Source organism: Microcebus murinus, chromosome 10, assembly GCF_040939455.1.
Source record: "Microcebus murinus isolate Inina chromosome 10, M.murinus_Inina_mat1.0, whole genome shotgun sequence".
Classification (NCBI taxonomy): Eukaryota; Metazoa; Chordata; class Mammalia; order Primates; family Cheirogaleidae; genus Microcebus; species Microcebus murinus.
In genome coordinates this window covers 62381660-62401540 of record NC_134113.1, presented here as the reverse complement: position 1 = coordinate 62401540, position 19881 = coordinate 62381660, and the positions used below count along the sequence as shown (strand labels likewise).

At 39.6% G+C, this 19881-nt stretch overlaps 1 protein-coding gene across 3 annotated transcripts; it reads right to left on the bottom strand.

Annotated features, from left to right (window-relative positions):
- Positions 1-219: 219 nt before the first annotated feature.
- ATP23 (ATP23 metallopeptidase and ATP synthase assembly factor homolog) lies at positions 220-14096 on the bottom strand. Of its 3 annotated transcripts, none has more exons than XM_012777153.3 (7): positions 13786-14096; positions 10592-10637; positions 9735-9816; positions 6017-6154; positions 4184-4267; positions 538-680; positions 220-452 (listed from the first exon to the last, which is right to left on the bottom strand). In XM_012777153.3, exons 1-7 carry the CDS (start codon positions 13970-13972, stop codon positions 401-403), a joined length of 732 nt encoding a protein of 243 aa, XP_012632607.1. In that variant the 5' UTR covers positions 13973-14096; the 3' UTR covers positions 220-400. The 3 variants fall into 3 exon arrangements, 2 of the variants coding, with proteins under 2 accessions (XP_012632607.1, XP_012632608.1); XR_012921454.1 differs by lacking the exon at positions 220-452 and adding an exon at positions 814-1005 and having other exon boundaries at positions 548-680; XM_012777154.3 differs by having other exon boundaries at positions 220-680.
- Between the last annotated feature and the right edge of the window lie 5785 nt (positions 14097-19881).

Here is a 19881-nt window from a genome sequence, read left to right as displayed (position 1 = left end):
GAATTATGCCCACCTTTCATCATGACAACATTTCAATAAATGTGCTACAGTGAGATCAGTACATTTTTCTTTACATTTAATGTAAATACCAACAATGGTCACCTATCAACATCATATAAGGGAACACTTCACAGGTTTCATAATCAAATTTTAAAATAATCACATGTAATAAAAAACAAATCACAATAATAAAAATAAAACACACAAAAAATACAAGTACACTCTAGAAAATACAAAAATGTAATTTATTTATCTTATTTACCAAATGGTTAGCTATAAAGATACCATTTTTGACTTGGAGTTTAAGGCAGTTTCACTTTTTGCCACAGTTACTTTTCTGGTCATATGCTAGAATCACAAACTTCTGTGTTTTATCTGTATTTAATCGATCATTTGTGGTTTATGTTTGTTCACTTGAGAACCATGTTTTTTTCTTCATGATCATTGAAGCTCTGTAATATAAAATGTCATTGTCTTCATATATTTGAATAATACCGATCACGGTTTTGAAAGTCTCTATGAGCATATTTTGCATACGTCTTACTATGTGGAATCCTTCCAAAAGGTTCATGGTCATTGAAACAAGATTCAAAAACTTCATCAACAGCCTTCTGAGCTACTTCTTTGCTGATATTCCTAACAGCCAGGATAGAAAGAATAGCTCTGTCTCGCACACAAGTCTAAAAAGAAGGAAAAGTATATGGCTTTAATTTTATATGAAAATTTAACCATGAAATAATGCTTTTTTGTTTTTAGAGATAAGGTCTTGCTCTGTCACCCAAGCTGGAGTCCAGTAACACAATCACAGCTTACTGTAATCTTTATCTTCTGGGCTCAAGAAATCTTCCCAACTCAGCCTCCAAGTAGCTGGGACTACAGGTGTGCACCACGCCAGGCTAACTTTTTTGTTTTTATTTTTTGTAGAGACAAGGCCTTGCTATGTTATCCAGGTTGGTCTGGAACTCCTGGTCTCAAGCAATCCTTCCACCTTGGCCTCCCAAAGTGCTGGAATTACAAGTGTGAGCCAAAAATAATACATTTTATATGTCTGAACCACAATTAAAATTAACTTCCTCTCATATTATTTTGTTAATTTCCAAAGAAGAAAACAAAATTAACAAAGAAACATAACTCTTAAATTATGGAGCATGTTTAGCTCAATCTAAAATTATTTAGGCATAAGACCTGCTTTTTCTCATCTTTTCCAATAATATAAGCAGATGTCATTATCTGATGTTCTAGGCAGTGTCTGCCAAATAATATCTCTTTTTTTTTTCAAATAATATCTCTTAATTTGCAAAATCACCAAAGTCTATAAGCAAGGTCCTGATTGACTTTTTTATAAAACTTAATTTTCATAAAATTTAATTAACTTTAAAATACACTTCACTTCTACACCTTTCTTCCTTAACTTTTCAGCTGACCAAAAGTAGATAACTCTTCCTTTGAGAGTTATCTCAAACTCTCTTCCCTGGAGGCAATAAGAAACCATTTGAAACTTGGAAAGTACCTTAATTTTTTAGGGGAGAAAAAAAGTTAAACAACTTTTTTTTCCTGAGCATTCTTTGCATGGATATTAAAGTTCTATTCTAAGAAAATAATTTACCTAATGTTACATTGTAATAGACTAGAATTTCTCAATACTCTAAATATTTTAAGAAATATAAGTCCTTGCCATTCCAATTCTCAGAGAGCTTTTAATCCATTTATTTCTTCCCAGGCCCAAACTAAGACTCAAAAGAATGGCATTTGACCTTTCCTAAAAAATAATCAAACATTAGTTTTGATGGCTGTACATCCTGACAATCACCAATTTTCTCTGCATGTTGCCAGTTTTGCTTTGGCCTGGTCAGCATGCTAGAGCTGGAGATACTCACTAATACTGGAATATATATAACTAGTGCTTCTCAACCTAAATGATACCAAATACTGATTTTAAAAATAAACCCCAGCTTACAAATTTTAAGGTTTCAAAAAAAAAAAAAAAATAAACCCCAGGCATACAAGAACAAGGACAGGAAGAACCATATGGAGCCGCAACAACAACTGATGACAAAAAGAGGCCAGTCTGAAGGCAGTGAGCTATCGTACTTCACTGTTCACAGTTCCCCCTTCAAAGAGAGAAAGAGAGAGAGAGAGAGAAAGAGAGAGAGAGGAGGGAGGGAGGGAGGGAGGAAATTTCTCCCCCCAGAAGAAAAAAAAAGGTGCCAAAATTTGTCTCCTAGAGCCAGAGGGTTGGGAAACACAAGTGTAGACCACAATTCAAATTTACTTCTTTCCAGATATAATAAATTTCTGTTAAAATAAAAGTGTTACTATGCAATTTTACAGTTACTGTACTTGCTGTTTATATTTCTTGGGTACATGCTCTACAAAAGCAGGGACTCCATTCTAAGACTCTTCCTCATCACACTCCTACTTCATCCACACACTATTTTCCATCCTATTGCTAGTTCTACTCATTTTCTGCTTCTGCTATCCAATGGCAAAGCAAAGAGAGGAGAGAATTCTCTTTCAAAGACTGTGAGTAGCTCAAACCTATCACGAAGACAAAATGCAGACGAAAATGAATGTTCATGCTCTATTTCTTTACATTATCAACGGATCTTTAAAAAATTGTTAAGGAATATAAAATTAGCATGTTTTTCTGAAAAAAAAAGTATATGTAAGACTTTCTTTTAAAGAACTTTTTAAACCCTATTGACAACAAGAACAGGCATCTATCAGCCATGCTATCACATGCTTGAACCACATTATTCTCTTTTCTAGGGGAAGGCTGATGTGTACTCTACTTTTACCCTCTCCACTGAAACAAAACACGCAGAATTTACTGGAGAAGCAGAGATTTGAGAGCACAGAAAACATGCAGCACAAGGCAAGTCAGTGGCATATCACTAAGTTGTCTTGGCACAGGCTGCAAGCCTAACAGTCCAGTTGCAGTAATCACCCCTTCCAGGCACCAGGCTTGTCTTCTAGCTCCCGCTGACTAAGTTCACAACTTCTCTTAGTAGCTCGCTTTGACTTTCCACCCTCCACCCCAGAGTTGAGTTACTCTCTTCTCCAGAGAACCAAGGGCCTTCCTGCCATTCCAAGCCCATGCTTTTGCATCTAGTTGAAACTGATATCCTGATGCTCACCTAATTCGCAAATTGGCCTAGCAAGCTCTTCCAGTAGAAAGTCTTCTGGCTCACGCCTGTAATCCTAGCACTCTGGGAGGCCAACGTGGGAGGATCACTTGAGGTCAGGAGTTTGAGACCAGCCTGAGCAAGAGCGAGACCCTTAGCCAGGTGTCATGGCACACACCTATAGTCCCAGCTACTCAGGAGGCTGAGGCAGGAGGATTGCTTGAGCCCAGGGGTTTGAGGTTGCTGTGAGCTAAGCTGACACCATAGCACTCTAGCCCAGGCGACAGAGCAAGACTCTGTCTCAATAAAAAGAAAGAAAAGAAAAGAAATATTCCCTGGTCAATGAATACAAATCTCATCTAAAAAAAAAAAAAAAAATCTCTGACATTTTTCCTGTGGCAGAACTGCTCACATTCATTATCAATCCATGAGTTCTACACTTCCTCTCCCCACATCCATCTATCATGGATCTCAAAGGCTTTCTGGAAGGATAGTCTTGCCTTATAGAATTTTTTGTTGTTGTTTTTGTTTGTTTTGGTTTGGTTCATAAACTCCCTCTCGGCTAAGCTCCCCTTAACCAATGGATTGCATGTGCCAACACAAAGCTTTTCTAGCACATCACCCAGCCTTTACAGGTGCGCCGACACACAGCCATAAACTTGTGCTAAAATGCAGTCTCTATTCTGAAAGGGATCGAGTTTTTGTCTCCAGAATACCATAATAGATTCAAAACATAAGTCCAGGACGGTTAGGATAAAACTAAGACAGCCTGTAACTTCGCTTCCATTCCTTATCCACCCCCATCCAAAAGTACTCCAGGGGCAACATCACAGCTCTCTTCACTGTTAAAATCTCCTGCTCACTCAGTCACGTAGCTTGCCCAAAATTATAAAGTAGAACCAAATTCCTCCTACTTTGTTTAAATGGTACTCATTTTGTATTCTTTTAATATAGGTAGTTCTTTCACATTTCAAACACTAAATGTACTTCTCATTTCTTTATCCATTATTTCTACTCACTACACTCTTGAGGGTAGGTGATCTCATACTAGTTTTTACCTGATGGTGTTGTTTTAATCCGAAACGTAACCTGAATATTTCATTTACAAGTGAGCAGTCTCCACTAAGGTTGGCAGCTCGAACCTACCACAAAGACAAAAGGCAAGTGAAAAGTAAAGAAATGCTCACACTCTATATATCTCCACAATATCAACCGTTTTTTTTTAATTGAAAAAGAATATAAAATTAGCATGTTTTTCTGAGAACAGAGTATTTGTAAGACTTTTTAAAGAATTTTTTAAACTCTACTGACAACAGAGCAGATATCTCTAAGCCATGCTAGACGATGTCAAATACACTGCAGGGATGGGGAAAAGTTCGATCACCTACCAAAGAGAATTTTCTAAACTTTATACTGTAGCTTTACTGGCAGAACTGATTTCTATAGAACCAGAAGTCAAAGAGTTGGACCTCAGGGTTAAAGTCCACACTCTCTACAAGATACAAACACTTCTAGAAATTACCAAAAAAACTTTAAGAAAGCATTCTTGAAACAAACTGAGTTTCAATGTGAGCTTAAAACTGAATGCATCAGTATCTAAGACAGTTTGAGCATATGACTCTCCCAGTCCTAGCCCAAATATCTCTTGGACCTTCCCTTAAAACCATAGAAGTTCATGACCTTCCTCCAGGGCCTTGATTGTGCTATAAAAAATTAAGTGGCACAAGCACAAAGAATCAAGAACATTCCAAACTGATCATGCTATGAGCATGACAGCCTAAAGTTAGGACATATTTTCTAACTTACTATACTTTCAAAGTAAAAATTTTCTAATTTACTATATTTTAATAGATGAAAAAGTCTTAGAACTACCCACATAGACCCTACAGCCAACCAGGCCACATTTTTGCTAATTCATTGTAAACAGAATGGACTACTTCTTGTTACTTCTGCAATAACATGGCCTCATTCCTCTGAGGAGTCCGAAGTACTTAACACACTTTAACTAGCTAACAGGCATTCATTGTCATAGCACCCAAGAGAGAAACCTATTTAAAAACTCAGGTTTCAGTCTACTACTCTCCAAATAATATGAATTATAATTAGATGCCATGGGGCCACTTATTAATTTCAAGTGAAAGAAAAAATAATCTAAGTTATAAAGTATAAGCTTGAGATTTATAGTCATTTTTTAATTCCTCATTACATTGCACTCTTCAATTAACGAAATACAAATATGAAATACATATGTCTCTCTAGGAGCATATATATGATACTTCTGAGAGCAATGCAGAGTATTTAATAATAACTATCTTTTTGTGTTATATTTTTGAGACTATACGTTTTACTCTAGGGCAAGCAAGGAACTTTACCAATGGAAGGCAGCACAGCAAACAAGTCATGAACTCTGGTAGTAATTCTGCCTCTGCCACTTACTAACTTCAGAATCTAAACAACTGCCTCACTTTAGACATATATAAAATGAAGATAATAATAGTATCTACCTCAGTGGGTTGTTGTGAAGATTACGTAAGAATCCATACAAACAGAACAGTGTTTGACACACAGCCTTCGGTAAATGTTAATTATTTTTTTATTTCATATAATTTATTACATAGGAAAAATTAATAGTTTATCATTACTAAACTCAGTTATCACTATTATTAGGACTTAAAGGTGATATTTAAGACAATTCTAAATAGATACTTAAAATTTCTCTAGTTATATCTCAAAAAGTTGTAATCAATATTAGTTAAAATCAGAAATTCAAGATTAAGGTGGAACTATGACAGTAAGGAAAGGAGTAAGTTTAAATAAATTATACTTGAATAAAATGTTCAAACACAGAGTGTTTTAGGGAAAAATTTATTGTCTTCTACAGTAAAACTCACCTCTGAACAGGCCAAATGTCTGACATTAGTGAACCAGTCGACGTGAGCACGGCAATGATCAAATGCATGAATGAGTTCATGGGTGACCACTCTGTTCATATGAGCCTGATTATGGATATTATTCTGGCACAAAACTATCTAGGAGGCACCAAAATAAGAGAAGCTCAGTGATTTCTAAAATCTACTTTCATTTCATAAATCTCATCTTTCTCCCACAAGCTCACCTGCCTGGAATGCCTCCACCCACTCTTCTCCATCAACCCCACCTCATCCACCAGCCAAGTCCCACTCCTAACTGCCTATGCCCCATAGCCTTCCCCAATGACTAACTTCTCTCTCCTCTCTCTGGACTACAGTAGCACTTAGATAAAGGACATTATTCATGCACCATCCTCACTGGGCTGACCACACCCATCTGTCTTGGACTCCACTGCGTTATGGTTAAGAGCATGGGCTTTGGAATGAGGCGGACAGATTCAAATTCCAGCTCCAGCCCTTACTAACTTGGTGACCTTGGGCAAGTTTCTCAACCTCTCTGTGCCTCAGTTTCCTCAACCATAAAAAGGAGATAATTAGAGTACCTACCTCATAGAACTGTGAGAATTAAACAAGAATATATGTGATATACTTCTTATCAAGTTTCTGAATGAGCAATGAATGAACAATGAATGACCACCACAGTCCTCACTCTACTAGAATGAGGGAAAATGCCAGGAAAAATCCTCAGAAAGACCTTCAGAAAGAAGTGCAAAAAGCCAACAGCACACTGAGCAGGACCCTATAAGAATAAGAAAGACATGAGGGATCCTAATAGCAACCGCTGCTATTTATTGTGTACTTACTATGTGCCAGACGCTGGGATACATGCCAGATATTTTATATACATTCATTCCACATTCACTTACTCAACTAACATCTATTGAGACCTAAGAGAAGATTTATAATCTACTAACGGAGATAGAAATTATCAACTATTTACCAAAATACTTAAATACATGAAATGACAGTTGTCATGAAGAAAAACCCAGGTTGTCTTGAGCATACACAGTGAGAACGCCTGCCCTGGTCTGGAGGGCGGGGAAAGGCTTCTCTGTGGAAGGAACGTTTAAACTGGGATCTAATAGATGAACGGGAGTTAAATTTGCAGTGAGGAGAAGGGAGTATTCTAGGCACAGAGAACAATACATGCAAAGAGTAGGGAGGAGGTTGAAGGAATACACTGTTAAAGAGGCTGAAAGCAGAGCCACAGAGCTGAAGCACAGAGTCGGGGGTAGTAGGCAACAGATACAGCCAGTGAGGTAAGCAGGGGCCATTGACCAAAACTAGATGCAGAGAAACTAGATGAAAGCTAATGAAGTATTCTAGGCAAAAGACAATGGTATATGGGCTAGAATGGTGAGAGGGATTCAAGGTAAATTGGGCAAAATGTGGTAGTAAGATAGAATATGGGGAAAGAATCAGAGGTCTCAAGGATATCCGTAAATTTCTGGCTTGGGTAATAGGATGGATGGTAGTACCACTACTGAGATATGCAAAACTAAAAGACCAGGTTGGGTGGATATGGGGCATGGTAAAAATCATAAATTTGGTCTTGAACATGTCAGGTCTAAAGGGCTTTAAGACATTTTAAGTAGAACTATTAAATGGGCACTTGGATATATAGAATGTGGAGTTCAAAAGAGAGTTTGAACCTCGGAAATTAATGAGATCCCCTTGGCAGAGTATAGAGTAAAATAAGAAGGGGATCTAACACTAAGGATTGAGGGACTTTAACATTTAAGGACTGCTACAGGAAATAAGCTAGCAAAGGAGTAACCAGAAGAGTGCTGTGTACTAGAAACTAAAGAAAGTGTTTCGCATTACCAGCTAAAGTTAAGTGTATGCTAGTCTTGATTCTGTTTGCTAAAGGAAAAAAAAATGAAAAAAAAAAAAAGTGTATGCATACTATATGACCCACCAATTCTGCTCCTAGGCATATACCTTGGAGAAACTATTACAAATGTGTACCAGTAGAGAAAATCAAGAATATTCATAGCAGCATTGTTCATAACAACAAAGTTGGAAACAATCAATATTAGATAGGGTACTAAAAACACACAATGGAATACTACACAACAGTGAAACTAAATAAACCAAAGAGGTATAAACAACAACATAAAAGAATCTCACAAATATTGCTGAACAGAAGAATTAAGTTACAGAAGACTACCTACCATACAATTTCATACTACTACAAAGTATTGCATATAATTCAGTATTCCATGTATAAAGCTCAAAAGCAGGCAACTAAATAACACATTGCTGGACTGTATATGTAGATGGTGAGACCATTTAGAGAAGCAGGGAATGAGCACTACAAAAGTCAGGATAAAGAAGGGAGAAGAACTGACTCAAGAGGGGCGCACAGGTTTCTGAAGTCCTGGTGATATTCTATTTAAAAATCCAAATGGCAGTTACACAAGTATTCACTTTAGCATTATTACTGAAGGTGTACCTATATGTTTTTTACACCTCTGTATGAATGAGATACTTCACGATAAAAATTTTAATTTAAAAAAATAAAAGGAGGGAATGCCCAACTATGTCAACACTACTAAGAACTAAAATCAAAGTTCAAGATGTCCACTCTGTTTAACCCCAGGGGGCAGGGAAGGGGGTGAACTTATCAAGAGCCATTTTGAGAGTCACAGTATCAGATATTCTGATTACCAATTTACAAATGAGGAAACTGAGAATTAAAAAAATAACTTGCCCAAGCCCCACAGCTAATAAGCAGGGGAACTAGGATTTGAACTCTAATCTATCTGACTCCAAAACCCAGACCTCTCATCCCTGTGCTATACTTCCATGTCCCATGAATACTATAAAAAACTTATGAATAACCAAAATACATATAAAATTCTCCAGCAGGAAACAGTTAAATGTAAATATGGATTATATATTCAAACTGGAAATAGTTATTAATACTTACAACACCTTTGTCTACAGTCATCACATGACCTAATCCATCTACTACCTCCAAGACTCTGTCAAAACACCCAGTGACTTAAAACTAATAATAGTTATTAATTGCTTACTATGGCCAGGAGCTAAGCTGAGCAAGTTTAGAAGAGACATCTCATTTAATTCTCATCAACACTCTACAAGATAGATATAATCATTACCCAAATTTTACAGATTTTACTCACTCTCCTAATATAAAATTTTCACAGGTTATATCACTTCTCACCATGTAAAAGTGGAAACCTTTATTTAGCATTCAAAGCCTCCTGCCATATGGCTTCCTTTCTTTCCAATTCTATTTCCCTTAACTCCCCAGGTGCTCATGCCCTCCAGCTAAACTGGATAACATGCCATTCCCAGACATGCCCTGGTTTCCCAGCTGCCACTTTTGCTCATAGTATCCCTGCTCTGACCCCGAGGAGGCTTTATATCCTCTAGCTGAATCTGCTGGCATCTTTTAATCAATCATATCACTATCTCATTGTGGTAACCAAGCCCTCCTAAAAAGTTTAGCCTGCCTCAAATTTTATTTTGTGTTCATGTCTCATCTCCCTTATGAGAATGTAAACTCCTTAAGAGTAAGGACCACGGCTAATTTGCATTTTAAAGTTCTACACAAAGGTCACCGAATAGAATGTCCAGCACATGGAAGATGCTCAGCAAATATCATGAGAGAAGATTAAAGGAAAGGTAACAATTTGGCAAAAATGCCTACCTGAGATGTTGAAGCATCAAAACCTCCACTGACATTTCCATTACAATCTTCGCATGAAAAGTGTCTGTCTTTGTTAATAGCACTAAAAGGCAAGAAATAAAGATCAACGTACATAGAAAATAAAAGAAGAGTAGATTAAAGAGACGATGTCCAGAAGCAGTGTGTGTGTGGGCAACAGCCATGGGCCAGGAGTCAGAGATCCTCTACCATATATACAGTAAATCCCCCCCCCACCACCAACACATATGAACCCTGGGAAAGCAACTTAATACCTTCAGGACTCAGTTCTCTCGTCTATAAAATAAGGGGATTATCTCTACAAAATTGAATCCTAATTCAAATTCTATGACATGCTTCCATAAAGCATTTGCTCAACTGATTAATACCACATTGAAATATGTTGGAGTTCCTGCCCTTGGGCTAGGTCAAGAAGTGGACATCAAACCTCACTTCCTTTAATCCCCTCAAAGTTATATAACATCTGGAAGGCTCCTACATAACAAGCTGAGACTTCTTGTCCATTAAAAACAATGCCCATTCAGGTCCCACCAGAGTCACAAAAAAAAAAAAAATTGCCCAGGCTGATGTAGTAGAAAGGCCAGGTTTGAATTACTTACAAGAAAGATTTTGAGTATTGTCTTTACTAAATTCCCAAGGTGACTGGTACAGCCAGAAATTGAGTTAGGGTTAGATGTCCAAAGAGAACAAGGCCTTCCTGGAAAGAATGCAGCCAATCCCCACCATCTAGCCTACGGAAAAGGCTTCGTGACTGGAAGTGAGAAATCTTAAGCAGGTCCAGTTTGGGGGTTTTTGTTTTTAGCAGCCAGAATATAAAGCAGCATTTCAGATTTACTTACCAACCCGAGTGTTTCATAGCATCAAGTAGAAGTTTGACATATGGATCTAGAAAGATATTGATTCAATTAAGTAAGCTAACTAGAAAAAGTAGCAGCAATTAAATGACCCAAATAGCAGCAAATTATCAAAAGGTAAATCATAATGAAGTAATACTACCTTAAAATTGGTAAAAACGGACATGAAAAGACAAGCTTAAATTAATATCAAAGTAAATCTTTTTTTTTTTTTTTTTTTTTGTGAGACAGAGTCTCACTTTGTTGCCCAGGCTAGAGTGAGTGCCGTGGCATCAGCCTAGCTCACAGCAACCTCAAACTCCTGGGCTCAAGCGATCCTACTGACTCAGCTTCCTGAGTAGCTGGGACTACAGATATGCGCCACCATGCTCAGCTAATTTTTTCTATATATATTTTTAGTTGGTCAATTAATTTCTTTCTATTTTTAGTAAAGACGGGGTCTCACTCAGGCTGGTTTCGAACTCCTGACCTTGAGCAATCCGCCCACCCCAGCCTCCCAGAGTGATAGGATTACAGGTGTGAGCCACCACGCCCAGCCTCAAAGTAAATCTTAACTGAAACAAAACACTATTACCAATATCAGGATGGTACCACCAAGCACCTGTGACAATATCAAATAAGCTTTTTAAAGGTCATTTTTAGTTAAATGATCAAACACATTGTATTACAGTAGATATCAAAAGACTGAGGGAATTGTGGGCCACATCCCTACAAATGAACAACAAAACAGTATCCAGCTTGGAGGAAGGCAGTGGCCGCACTGTTCTCTGTCCTGGTCAGACCACACTGGGAACACCACATCCCATGCTGAGTCCCTGCCTCACTCTAAATGGGACCTTCCACTGAAAGCCCTTCCACAGGGATGGTGACTAGAATAGTACAGGACTCCTATGTTCAGTAAGAAGCAAGAAAGGATTTGGGGACTTAGAAAGGACCAGGACCACAGCACTTTCAAGTATTGAAGGGGTGGCTACATGGGCATAGATTCAGTCAGTATTTCTTCAAAGGGCAGAAGAGGGACCAAAGAGTGGAAATTACACGTGATAGACTTCAACACAGTATGAGAAAGGATTTTTCCAACAATTAAAGTTGTCGAAACAATACAGTAGACTCAAAGAACAGGTAACCTGTTCCAGGAGAGGTCTATGGGCTATCTGGTCAGTGATGGCACTGAGGTTTTCCTGTATGGGCACAGGGAGGCCTGGATGATATCTGGGGGCCTTCCCACTTCCAAGGCTCTATGAGCCTGTGACTATTACAAGAAAGTACAATGAACTCAAACACCTCTCATGCCAACTTTTCACAAAGGCATCTTTTCTGAGAATATAAATGCACAGCAAATTATATGACATAACCCAAAAAATAGAAAAAGAAAAGAAACCAAAGTTAAAAAAAAAAAACATTAAAAGCAAAAATAGGTGAGTAAAAGTAGTGCGAGATGAGAAAGTTAGATGTAGGTTACGGCTTTACTGACTCACCCTCTCTTAAGAGTGTGAACAGTAGAATAATTATTATTAAAAATAAGCATTATTAATTGAGTGTATACCAAGTGTCAGGCACCATATTAAGTGTATCATACATCACACAATTAAGAGAATTTTACTAAATTGATATAGTTTCAAAAGTCCATAGTCTCTTTACTTAAAAAAACAAAAAATGCAGGTAGCACAGTGGTTTGTCTTCAAAAAGGACCTGCAGCAGTATTTAGCATAAATTCACATTTAAGAAAAATAAAAGGTCTCTCATGAGGCCAGATTTCTCCCATCACCCCCTGCCCAGGATAGGATTTTAAAGTTTCAGATTGATGCTTTAATACCACCAACAGGCCCTCCCCTTGGAAGGTTGAGGCCGGTTGATTCCTACAGGGGCTAATATTCAGCACCCTATCACCCTATAGTCCTCACAGCCCACCTATTCAACTGTCCTCCACTGTGTGGCTCCACTGTAAAAACAGCTACCCTCTAGCCAGCTCCTGATATGTTGGCACTTTACAGTCATAAAATCTATTCCTCACACCCCCAAGAGAGGTATCTTTATCCCCATTCCCCCCCCCTTTTTTTACAAATAAGGATAAAGGGGATCCGGGAGGTTAAGTCACTCTTCCACACCTAAATAAGGAAAGGGACCAGCATCTGAACTCACATCTAACTCTGCAACCCACATTCTTTCTGCCGTATTCCACTTTGGAAACACCTTAAAGCAGAGTCCTTACTCTTCTTTGTATTTCCCCCCACCAGAAGCTAGCAGGCATTCAATACATATTTATACGGTCAATACAATGTCATCATTCTTCCACCCTTTACCCTCTATTCCTCTTCCTCCTCCCACCCCCCAAGAGTCTCAACATGCAGGTAATCCCCAAAAGGTTGGAAAACCTTGGGTGGTTGACTTTTGGACTGTGACTGGCCAGCTATAAAATAGAAACCTTGTTTTGGGCCAAGTACATTTAAGACTTTGATTGTATAAGTGCATCTGAAATATAAACTTAGGAAGTCTATGTAAACACAAAAGAGTTAAGAAATCTTTTCTAGTGCAGTGTTCCTGGGACTGGAGAGAACTGGGTATTTGTGTCCCTATTTAACCCACAGCAGTGGTTCTTAACCTCTTTGAGGTCGTTGGCCTCTTTGAGAATATGATGAAGCTATGCACTCTCTCCCCAGAAAAAATGCACCTAGACACATAAACATACAATTTCACAGAACTTTTCTGGGATTTTTACACTGAAGCCCATTTATGCATGAAGGTTAATACCCCCTTCCAATGAAGGGTAGCTTTGCACTGGCAGCAATATATGCCTTAACTCACGTGGCACTTTAAAACTCTGCCTCACCCTTACCCTAAAGTCACTGTGTTCCTGCAAAACTTACATAAGAAATCAGGGGATCTACCAGAGCATTGAGTGTAACCAAAAAGGGCAAACTCCTAGCCTGACTCCTCGATCATTCCACAAGCTAGAGAGTGCTGAAAGGGGCCTCAACGCCTCCTCTAATGGGGAAACTGAGGCCCAGGCCCTCAATCCCGCCCCCATGATGCCTAGAGTCTGCATCGAACGAGACCCGTCCAGCCCTGGGGGTGAACCTGCAGCCCCCCGGCTGAGCGGTGCGCAGGCCCTTCCCTGCCCACCCGGTCTCAGACACCACCCGGCGGACGCCGCCCAGTCCCCAGGTCACGGCTCCTACTTGTCTCCAGCGTCTTCAGCAGCATGAGCTGGCACTTCTGGTTGTGGGTGAGGAAGCTGAAGAGGAAACCCTGCTGGGGCTTCGCCTGGGCCAGCGGCTCGGGGAACACCTGGCGCGGGACGTGTTGCTGCAGCAGCTGCTCCCCCGCCGCGGGGCCCGGCACGGGCTCGTCCGGAGCCCCGGCCATGCCGCCAGCAGACCTGGCCGCCACTTCCTCCCGACTCGGGCGGCCGAGGTGAAGCTGGGAAGGGTCACCTCCCTCCCGCCAACCAACCCGACTGCCCAGGCCCTCCCTCTGCAGAGCCGACAGGCAGACGGGCGCACAAAGACGAGTAGAAGGGGGCGCAGGCCAGAAGGGGATCTGAGCCTGGCGAGGTAGGCCGGGCGGGGCGAGGTGAGAGGCAGCCAGGGGCCAGAGGCGCGGGGCGGGGCCAGAGGTGAGGGGCGGGGCCAGATGCGAGGGCGGGGCCAGAGGCGAGGGCGGGGCCAGAGGCGAGGGCGGGCGGGGAGAAGGGGCGGGGCTATCTCGAGGGGACGGGGCGAGGGGCGGAGTGAGAGGCGAGCGGTGGTGTGGGGACGGTGGGCGAGGTGCCGGCGGGTGGTTCTGGACCTGGCGATGACTTCGCAGGCGACACCTGCGCCACTGTGTACGTTTCTGCTGCCCCTCAGCGTGAGTGGCCGGGCCCCGTAAGCGTCGTTCTGCAGCCTCCTGCTGCCTTCCGAGCTAAGTGTGTCCGGCCTTCTCGTGGACACTTCCTCACCTCCTGGCCAATACTAGCCACTAAGTCCCCTCCTGCCGCTGAAGGTCTCTACCATCCTCCCACTCCCTGCCTTTCCCACCGGCCCACCACTTTCCTGACCCCTGCTGTCCCTCTGATCCACTCTACCCAAGGATGCCCCAGGCCATACTGAAAGCAGTGTTTTTCAGAAACGTTTGAAAACTAATTATAGAGAATGTCACATCAAAAACCTTAAAATATAGGACCTAACTATCTTTTTTCTGCCTCATCTGGACCCATTCGCCACCCTACTCTGTTGCCACCCCAAATAATTCTCTGATAGCAACACACACCCTGTTTACTTCTACCTCTAAGCCCTAATTCATACTGTTACTTCCATCTTTAACCCCCTTGCCTCAGTCCCTATAATTGGGGCCCATGTCAAATCTACCTACTCCACAGAGTATTCCCAGATACCTTAATCAAAATTAATGTCTACTGATCTCCCAGTGTACAAAGTACTTTGTACCTGTTAATCACTTTCATCACAGCCTGCCAGGCTTTATATACCTTGTGTGTTTCTCTTTTGCCACTAATTTTTTTTTAAACAGGGTCTTGCTTTGTTGCCCTGACTAGAGTGCAGTGGCATCATCATAGCCCACTGCAGCCTCCTACTCCCGGACTCAATTGATCCTCCTGCCTCAGCTTCCCAAGTAGCTGGGACTACAGGCACACACTATGACACCTGTCTAATTCCCATGAAATTATCAATATACAACTCAGCTCACACATTTATTCAGCACCTACTAATGGACCAGGCAGAGAGGACCAGGCAGGTCCTACTAATAGACCAGACTGAGGAAACAGATGAATAAGAAAATTGCTAAAGTTGAAGAGCAACATATGGTTTACTTCTAGAAAACACCTCTGAATAATACAAGCCCACCAGGCCTCAAGGATTATGAACAGTACCTCATGTGTCATAGGTGCTCAATAAGTATCTAAATTGGGTGGGATGCCAGGATTATTTATACATTTGAAATATAAAAATACAAACACCTCCTATGTACATAGATCGCTAAAGGCAGAAGTTTTAAAAAGTTGCTACTTTTTATTGAGCACACCTTAGATACATTATTTCTAATCCTCACTACAACCCAGCAAAATAAGTTTTATTATCCCTAATTTGCAAATAAAGAAAGCAAGCTCAGCAAAATTAAATCCAGGACCACACAAGCAGCTTTCAATCTAGAGAATTGAAATGTATATATATGGAAAACTAAACCATTACAATTTAGTGTAATTAGTTTGGAATATTAAAGAAAGGCTAGATGGAGAAGGAGGGGCCCAAAGTGGACCATAGCCTATAGACATTTTAAATACTATTTGAAATATTATTCAGCTACATGAATAAGCAAAAATGTGCAAGTTAAAAACTGCAATGTTTCCCTACCAAATTAACTAACACTTTAATACTTACTGATGAAGGAACAGAGAAAAAAGATCCATAGCAAAAGTGATTGTCTAGGTATTGGAATACTTTTATTATATTCTTGTTCATTTTTTTAATGCTCAGCAATAAGCATTATCATTACCTTTATAATCAGATAGATGAACTTTAAAAAATTGAGTGGGCTTTACATACCATGTCCAGCTTCCTCCACAAACAGTATAAACTTAGGGGTGGAAGGAGAAGGCATTAGGGGAGAGATAAAGAAGTACAAATACAAATGAGTCTAAAAGGGAAAAATAATTACCACAAAGAAGTGAGAGCATGGGCAAAGATTTAGCTGTAAGGATTTTCATTTCTCCACTGCAGCACTAATTAAGAGCAAAAAGTACATAAACTGTTTAAATGTCCAACAAGAGGCATAATGGAATGCATGCAAACATAAGTGGTTTTTTTTTTCAGTAAATACATTCATTAAAAGTTTTTTTAAGTTGCAAAACAGCATATACATTATGATTCCATTTTGAATTTTTATTTACTATGTGCATAGAAAGTATCTAGAAGACTGCTCCAAAGTGTTCACAGTGGTTGTCTCTGGGTAAATGGGATTTGGAAGTTTTGTGGTTTTTTGTTTTGTTTCATTTTGGTTTTGTTTGTTTTTTTTTTGTTTTGTTTTTTTTGCTTGCCTTCATCTTCTAAAACAAAAATAATTGCTTTTTTATAGAAAATAAGTTATTTAAAGTCATTTAAATCTATCACAGCAACAAATGAAGTTATGTATAATTTTTAAATGTTTACCACCTTTCAGCTGATTATATATATTGGGTCATTTTTGTCATACCCAACTAAAACAGAGTCAAGATGCCAGAGAGAAAAAACACTCAGGGTGCAAAATATTGCTCCAAGAATATATTAATAATTCTCTGCCAGCCTGGCTGCTGAAACTGCTTGCTATCACCTAAATCCAATTTTATCTATGACTACTAAAACAACCTGCTACAACTCTAAAACTAATTTTACCCACCACCATCACTCACCAATCAGAACTTGCCAGCTCCCCAAAACCTTATTAGTGCCAATAAACTTTTTTGAAAAACAATGCATAACATTTCTCCTTTTTATAAAACCTCTAACCCTCTCTTTGCTTCTTCAGACATCCCAGTTTGCATATATGCCCCAAATAACAATTCTTTCTTCCCAAATAAAACATTTTAATTTTAGACATTTGTCTCTAAATTTGATTTGATTTTGACATCCTTGGTTTCAGAGACAGGGTTCCAAAGCTGACACTCACACCTTGAAGAGAATCACCAGCCCCTGGAACTAGGGCATGAGGTGCCCACACTGGTGCCCTGTGAGGCCCTACTTCCACTAGTCACCTCTTTTCCCCTTAGTGAGTCTCTCTTGGACTGAACTCTCAATTTTGGTCAAGTTTTGTTTTACTTGGGACTTGGTGGGGAGCGGTCTACCCCATTCCTGTCTGCTCTGGTTGGGAAATCTTCTACTTGAGAGGACTCTTCTCTTTGCAGACCTGAGCTGTGGGTCTGGGTGAAGGGATTTTTTTTTCCCTTTAGGTTGAGTTATCTTTCCTTTTCCTTCAGTTGGAGAAGGCAACTTACCTTGGTGAAGATACACTTTATTTTCCATCTGCGCTTACATTTACTTGCCCTTTACATATTCAGGACTTGCATTTAATTGACTTTTGTATATCTGACATTAAACCAGAGCACCCACAAAATGGGCTTTCAAAATTTAAGACATGCCTAAATATTGTCTGACTCCAACTAATAACATATTCAAACATTATAAAGATTATTCAAAGTCTTTAATAGACTTTCTTAGACTTTAAACTAAAAGATGAAGCTATAAAAGCACACATCTCACTAATACCTTAAGACTAAAAAAACCAAAACATTCAGGACTCAAAGATTGTCTTATTATAAAATACTGTCTTAAAACTAAAACTCTTTCCTCTGTAGAACTTTCTGCTCCCCTTACAATTCCTCCTCTTTACTCTTCTCTAAACTCTTTTACAAAACTCTTCAACTATTCTGACATGCTATTTAAATAAAACACTTAAAAACTAACAAACATTTTTATAAATCATTTTAACTTTCATGCTTTTTTTAAAAAACAAAGATAAAATTCCCATATAAAGACAATTTCCCTATACTAAAAGACATTTTTATCTTCAAAGATAAAAAAAATATTAAAATCAGAAAAATACTATACAGACTTTACTAAAATAACGTTTATTTATTTATTTATTTTAGAAACAGGGTTTCCCTCTGTTGCCAAGGCTGAAGTGAAGTAGTGCAAACACAGGTCATGGAAATCTCTGATTCATGTCGGCAAACCATTCTCCCGCCTCAGCCTCCCAAAAAAATTGGGATTACAGGTATGAGCCACGCCTGCCTCCCCATGACATTTTAATTTATTTAATTTGCCTTTACACTAGGCTCTATTTTTTCTTTTTTTTTTGGTTTCTTCCCCCAGAGATGGAGCCTCACTCTGTCAACCACACTGGAGTGCAGTGGCATGATCATATCTCACTACAGCCTCCAACTCCTGGGGTCAAATAATCCTCCTGCCTCAGCCTCCCAAGTAGCAGCTGGGACTACAGTCGTATACCACTATGCCTGGCTAATTTTTTATTTTTTTGTAGAGATGGGGTCTTGCTTTGTTGCCCAGGCTGGTATTGAACTCCTGGGCTCAAGTGATCCTCCCTCCTTGGCCTCCCAAAGTACTGGGATTACAGGCATAATTTGGCTCTTAATTCAAAACCATTATACAAACTAAATGTAGTCTATTATTTTTTATTTTTGAGACAAGGTCTCACTCTTTTGCCCTGGCTGGAGTGCAGTGGCCTGATCATAGCTCACTGCAACCTCAAACTCCTGGACTAAAGTGATCCTCCTGCTTCAGCCTCCCAAGTGGCAGATAGGACTACAGTTGCACACCACTATGCCTAGCTTATTTTATTTTTTGTAGAGACAAGGTCTCGCCATGCTGCTCTGGCTTGTCTCAAACTCTTGGCCTCAAGTGATCCTCCCACCTCAGCCTCCCAAAGTGCTAGGATTACAGGTCTGAGCCACTGTACCTGGCCTTATTCTATTATTCTTATTCATTTTTTATATTATAATTTTTAAACTTAATTCTTATTATCTGTCTAATATTTATAAAACCAACTCTTCCTAACAGAGTAATATTAACTCAATGCCTCAAGCTATAATGCCTATATATAATACCTATATAATGTCTATAGACTAATAAGATAAATAATAGATTCCAAACAAATCTACCCTAAAAAATTTTTTCATTCTGGCCTCTTTGTTACTCAAATATAGCCCAAATGCCTGACAGGGAGCCCCATCACCTCCCCCAACATGAGACAAAGACCACAGAGACAAGCCCAGCCCAACACCAAGAGACAATTAAAGCCCTCAATGCAAAATAATCAGCACTTTGGGAAACTGAGGCAGGAGGATCGCTTGAAGCCAGGAGTTTGAGACCAGCCTGAGCAACATAGCAAGACCACCATCTCTACAAAAATAAAAAAATTAGCCAGGCATGGTTTCGCCAGCCTGTAGTCCCCACTACTTAGGAGGAGGCTGAGGCAAGAGGATCACTTAAACCCAGAAGTTTAAGACTGCAGTGAATGAGCTATTAAAAGATCACACCACTGCACTCCAGCCAGGGAAACCTTGTCTTTAAAATAAAAATAATAGTTATTCAGTGATACTTTCAAAAAAAAGATCTTGATCCAAAAAAACATGAAAGCTGATCATACAAATTGAGTCATTCTTGGCATACCCAACTAAAATACAGTTGAGAAGCCAGGGGGAAAAACACTCAGGGCACAAAACATTGCTCCAAAAATATAATTTTCTATAATCCTGACTGGTAAAACTGCCTACTATAACCTAC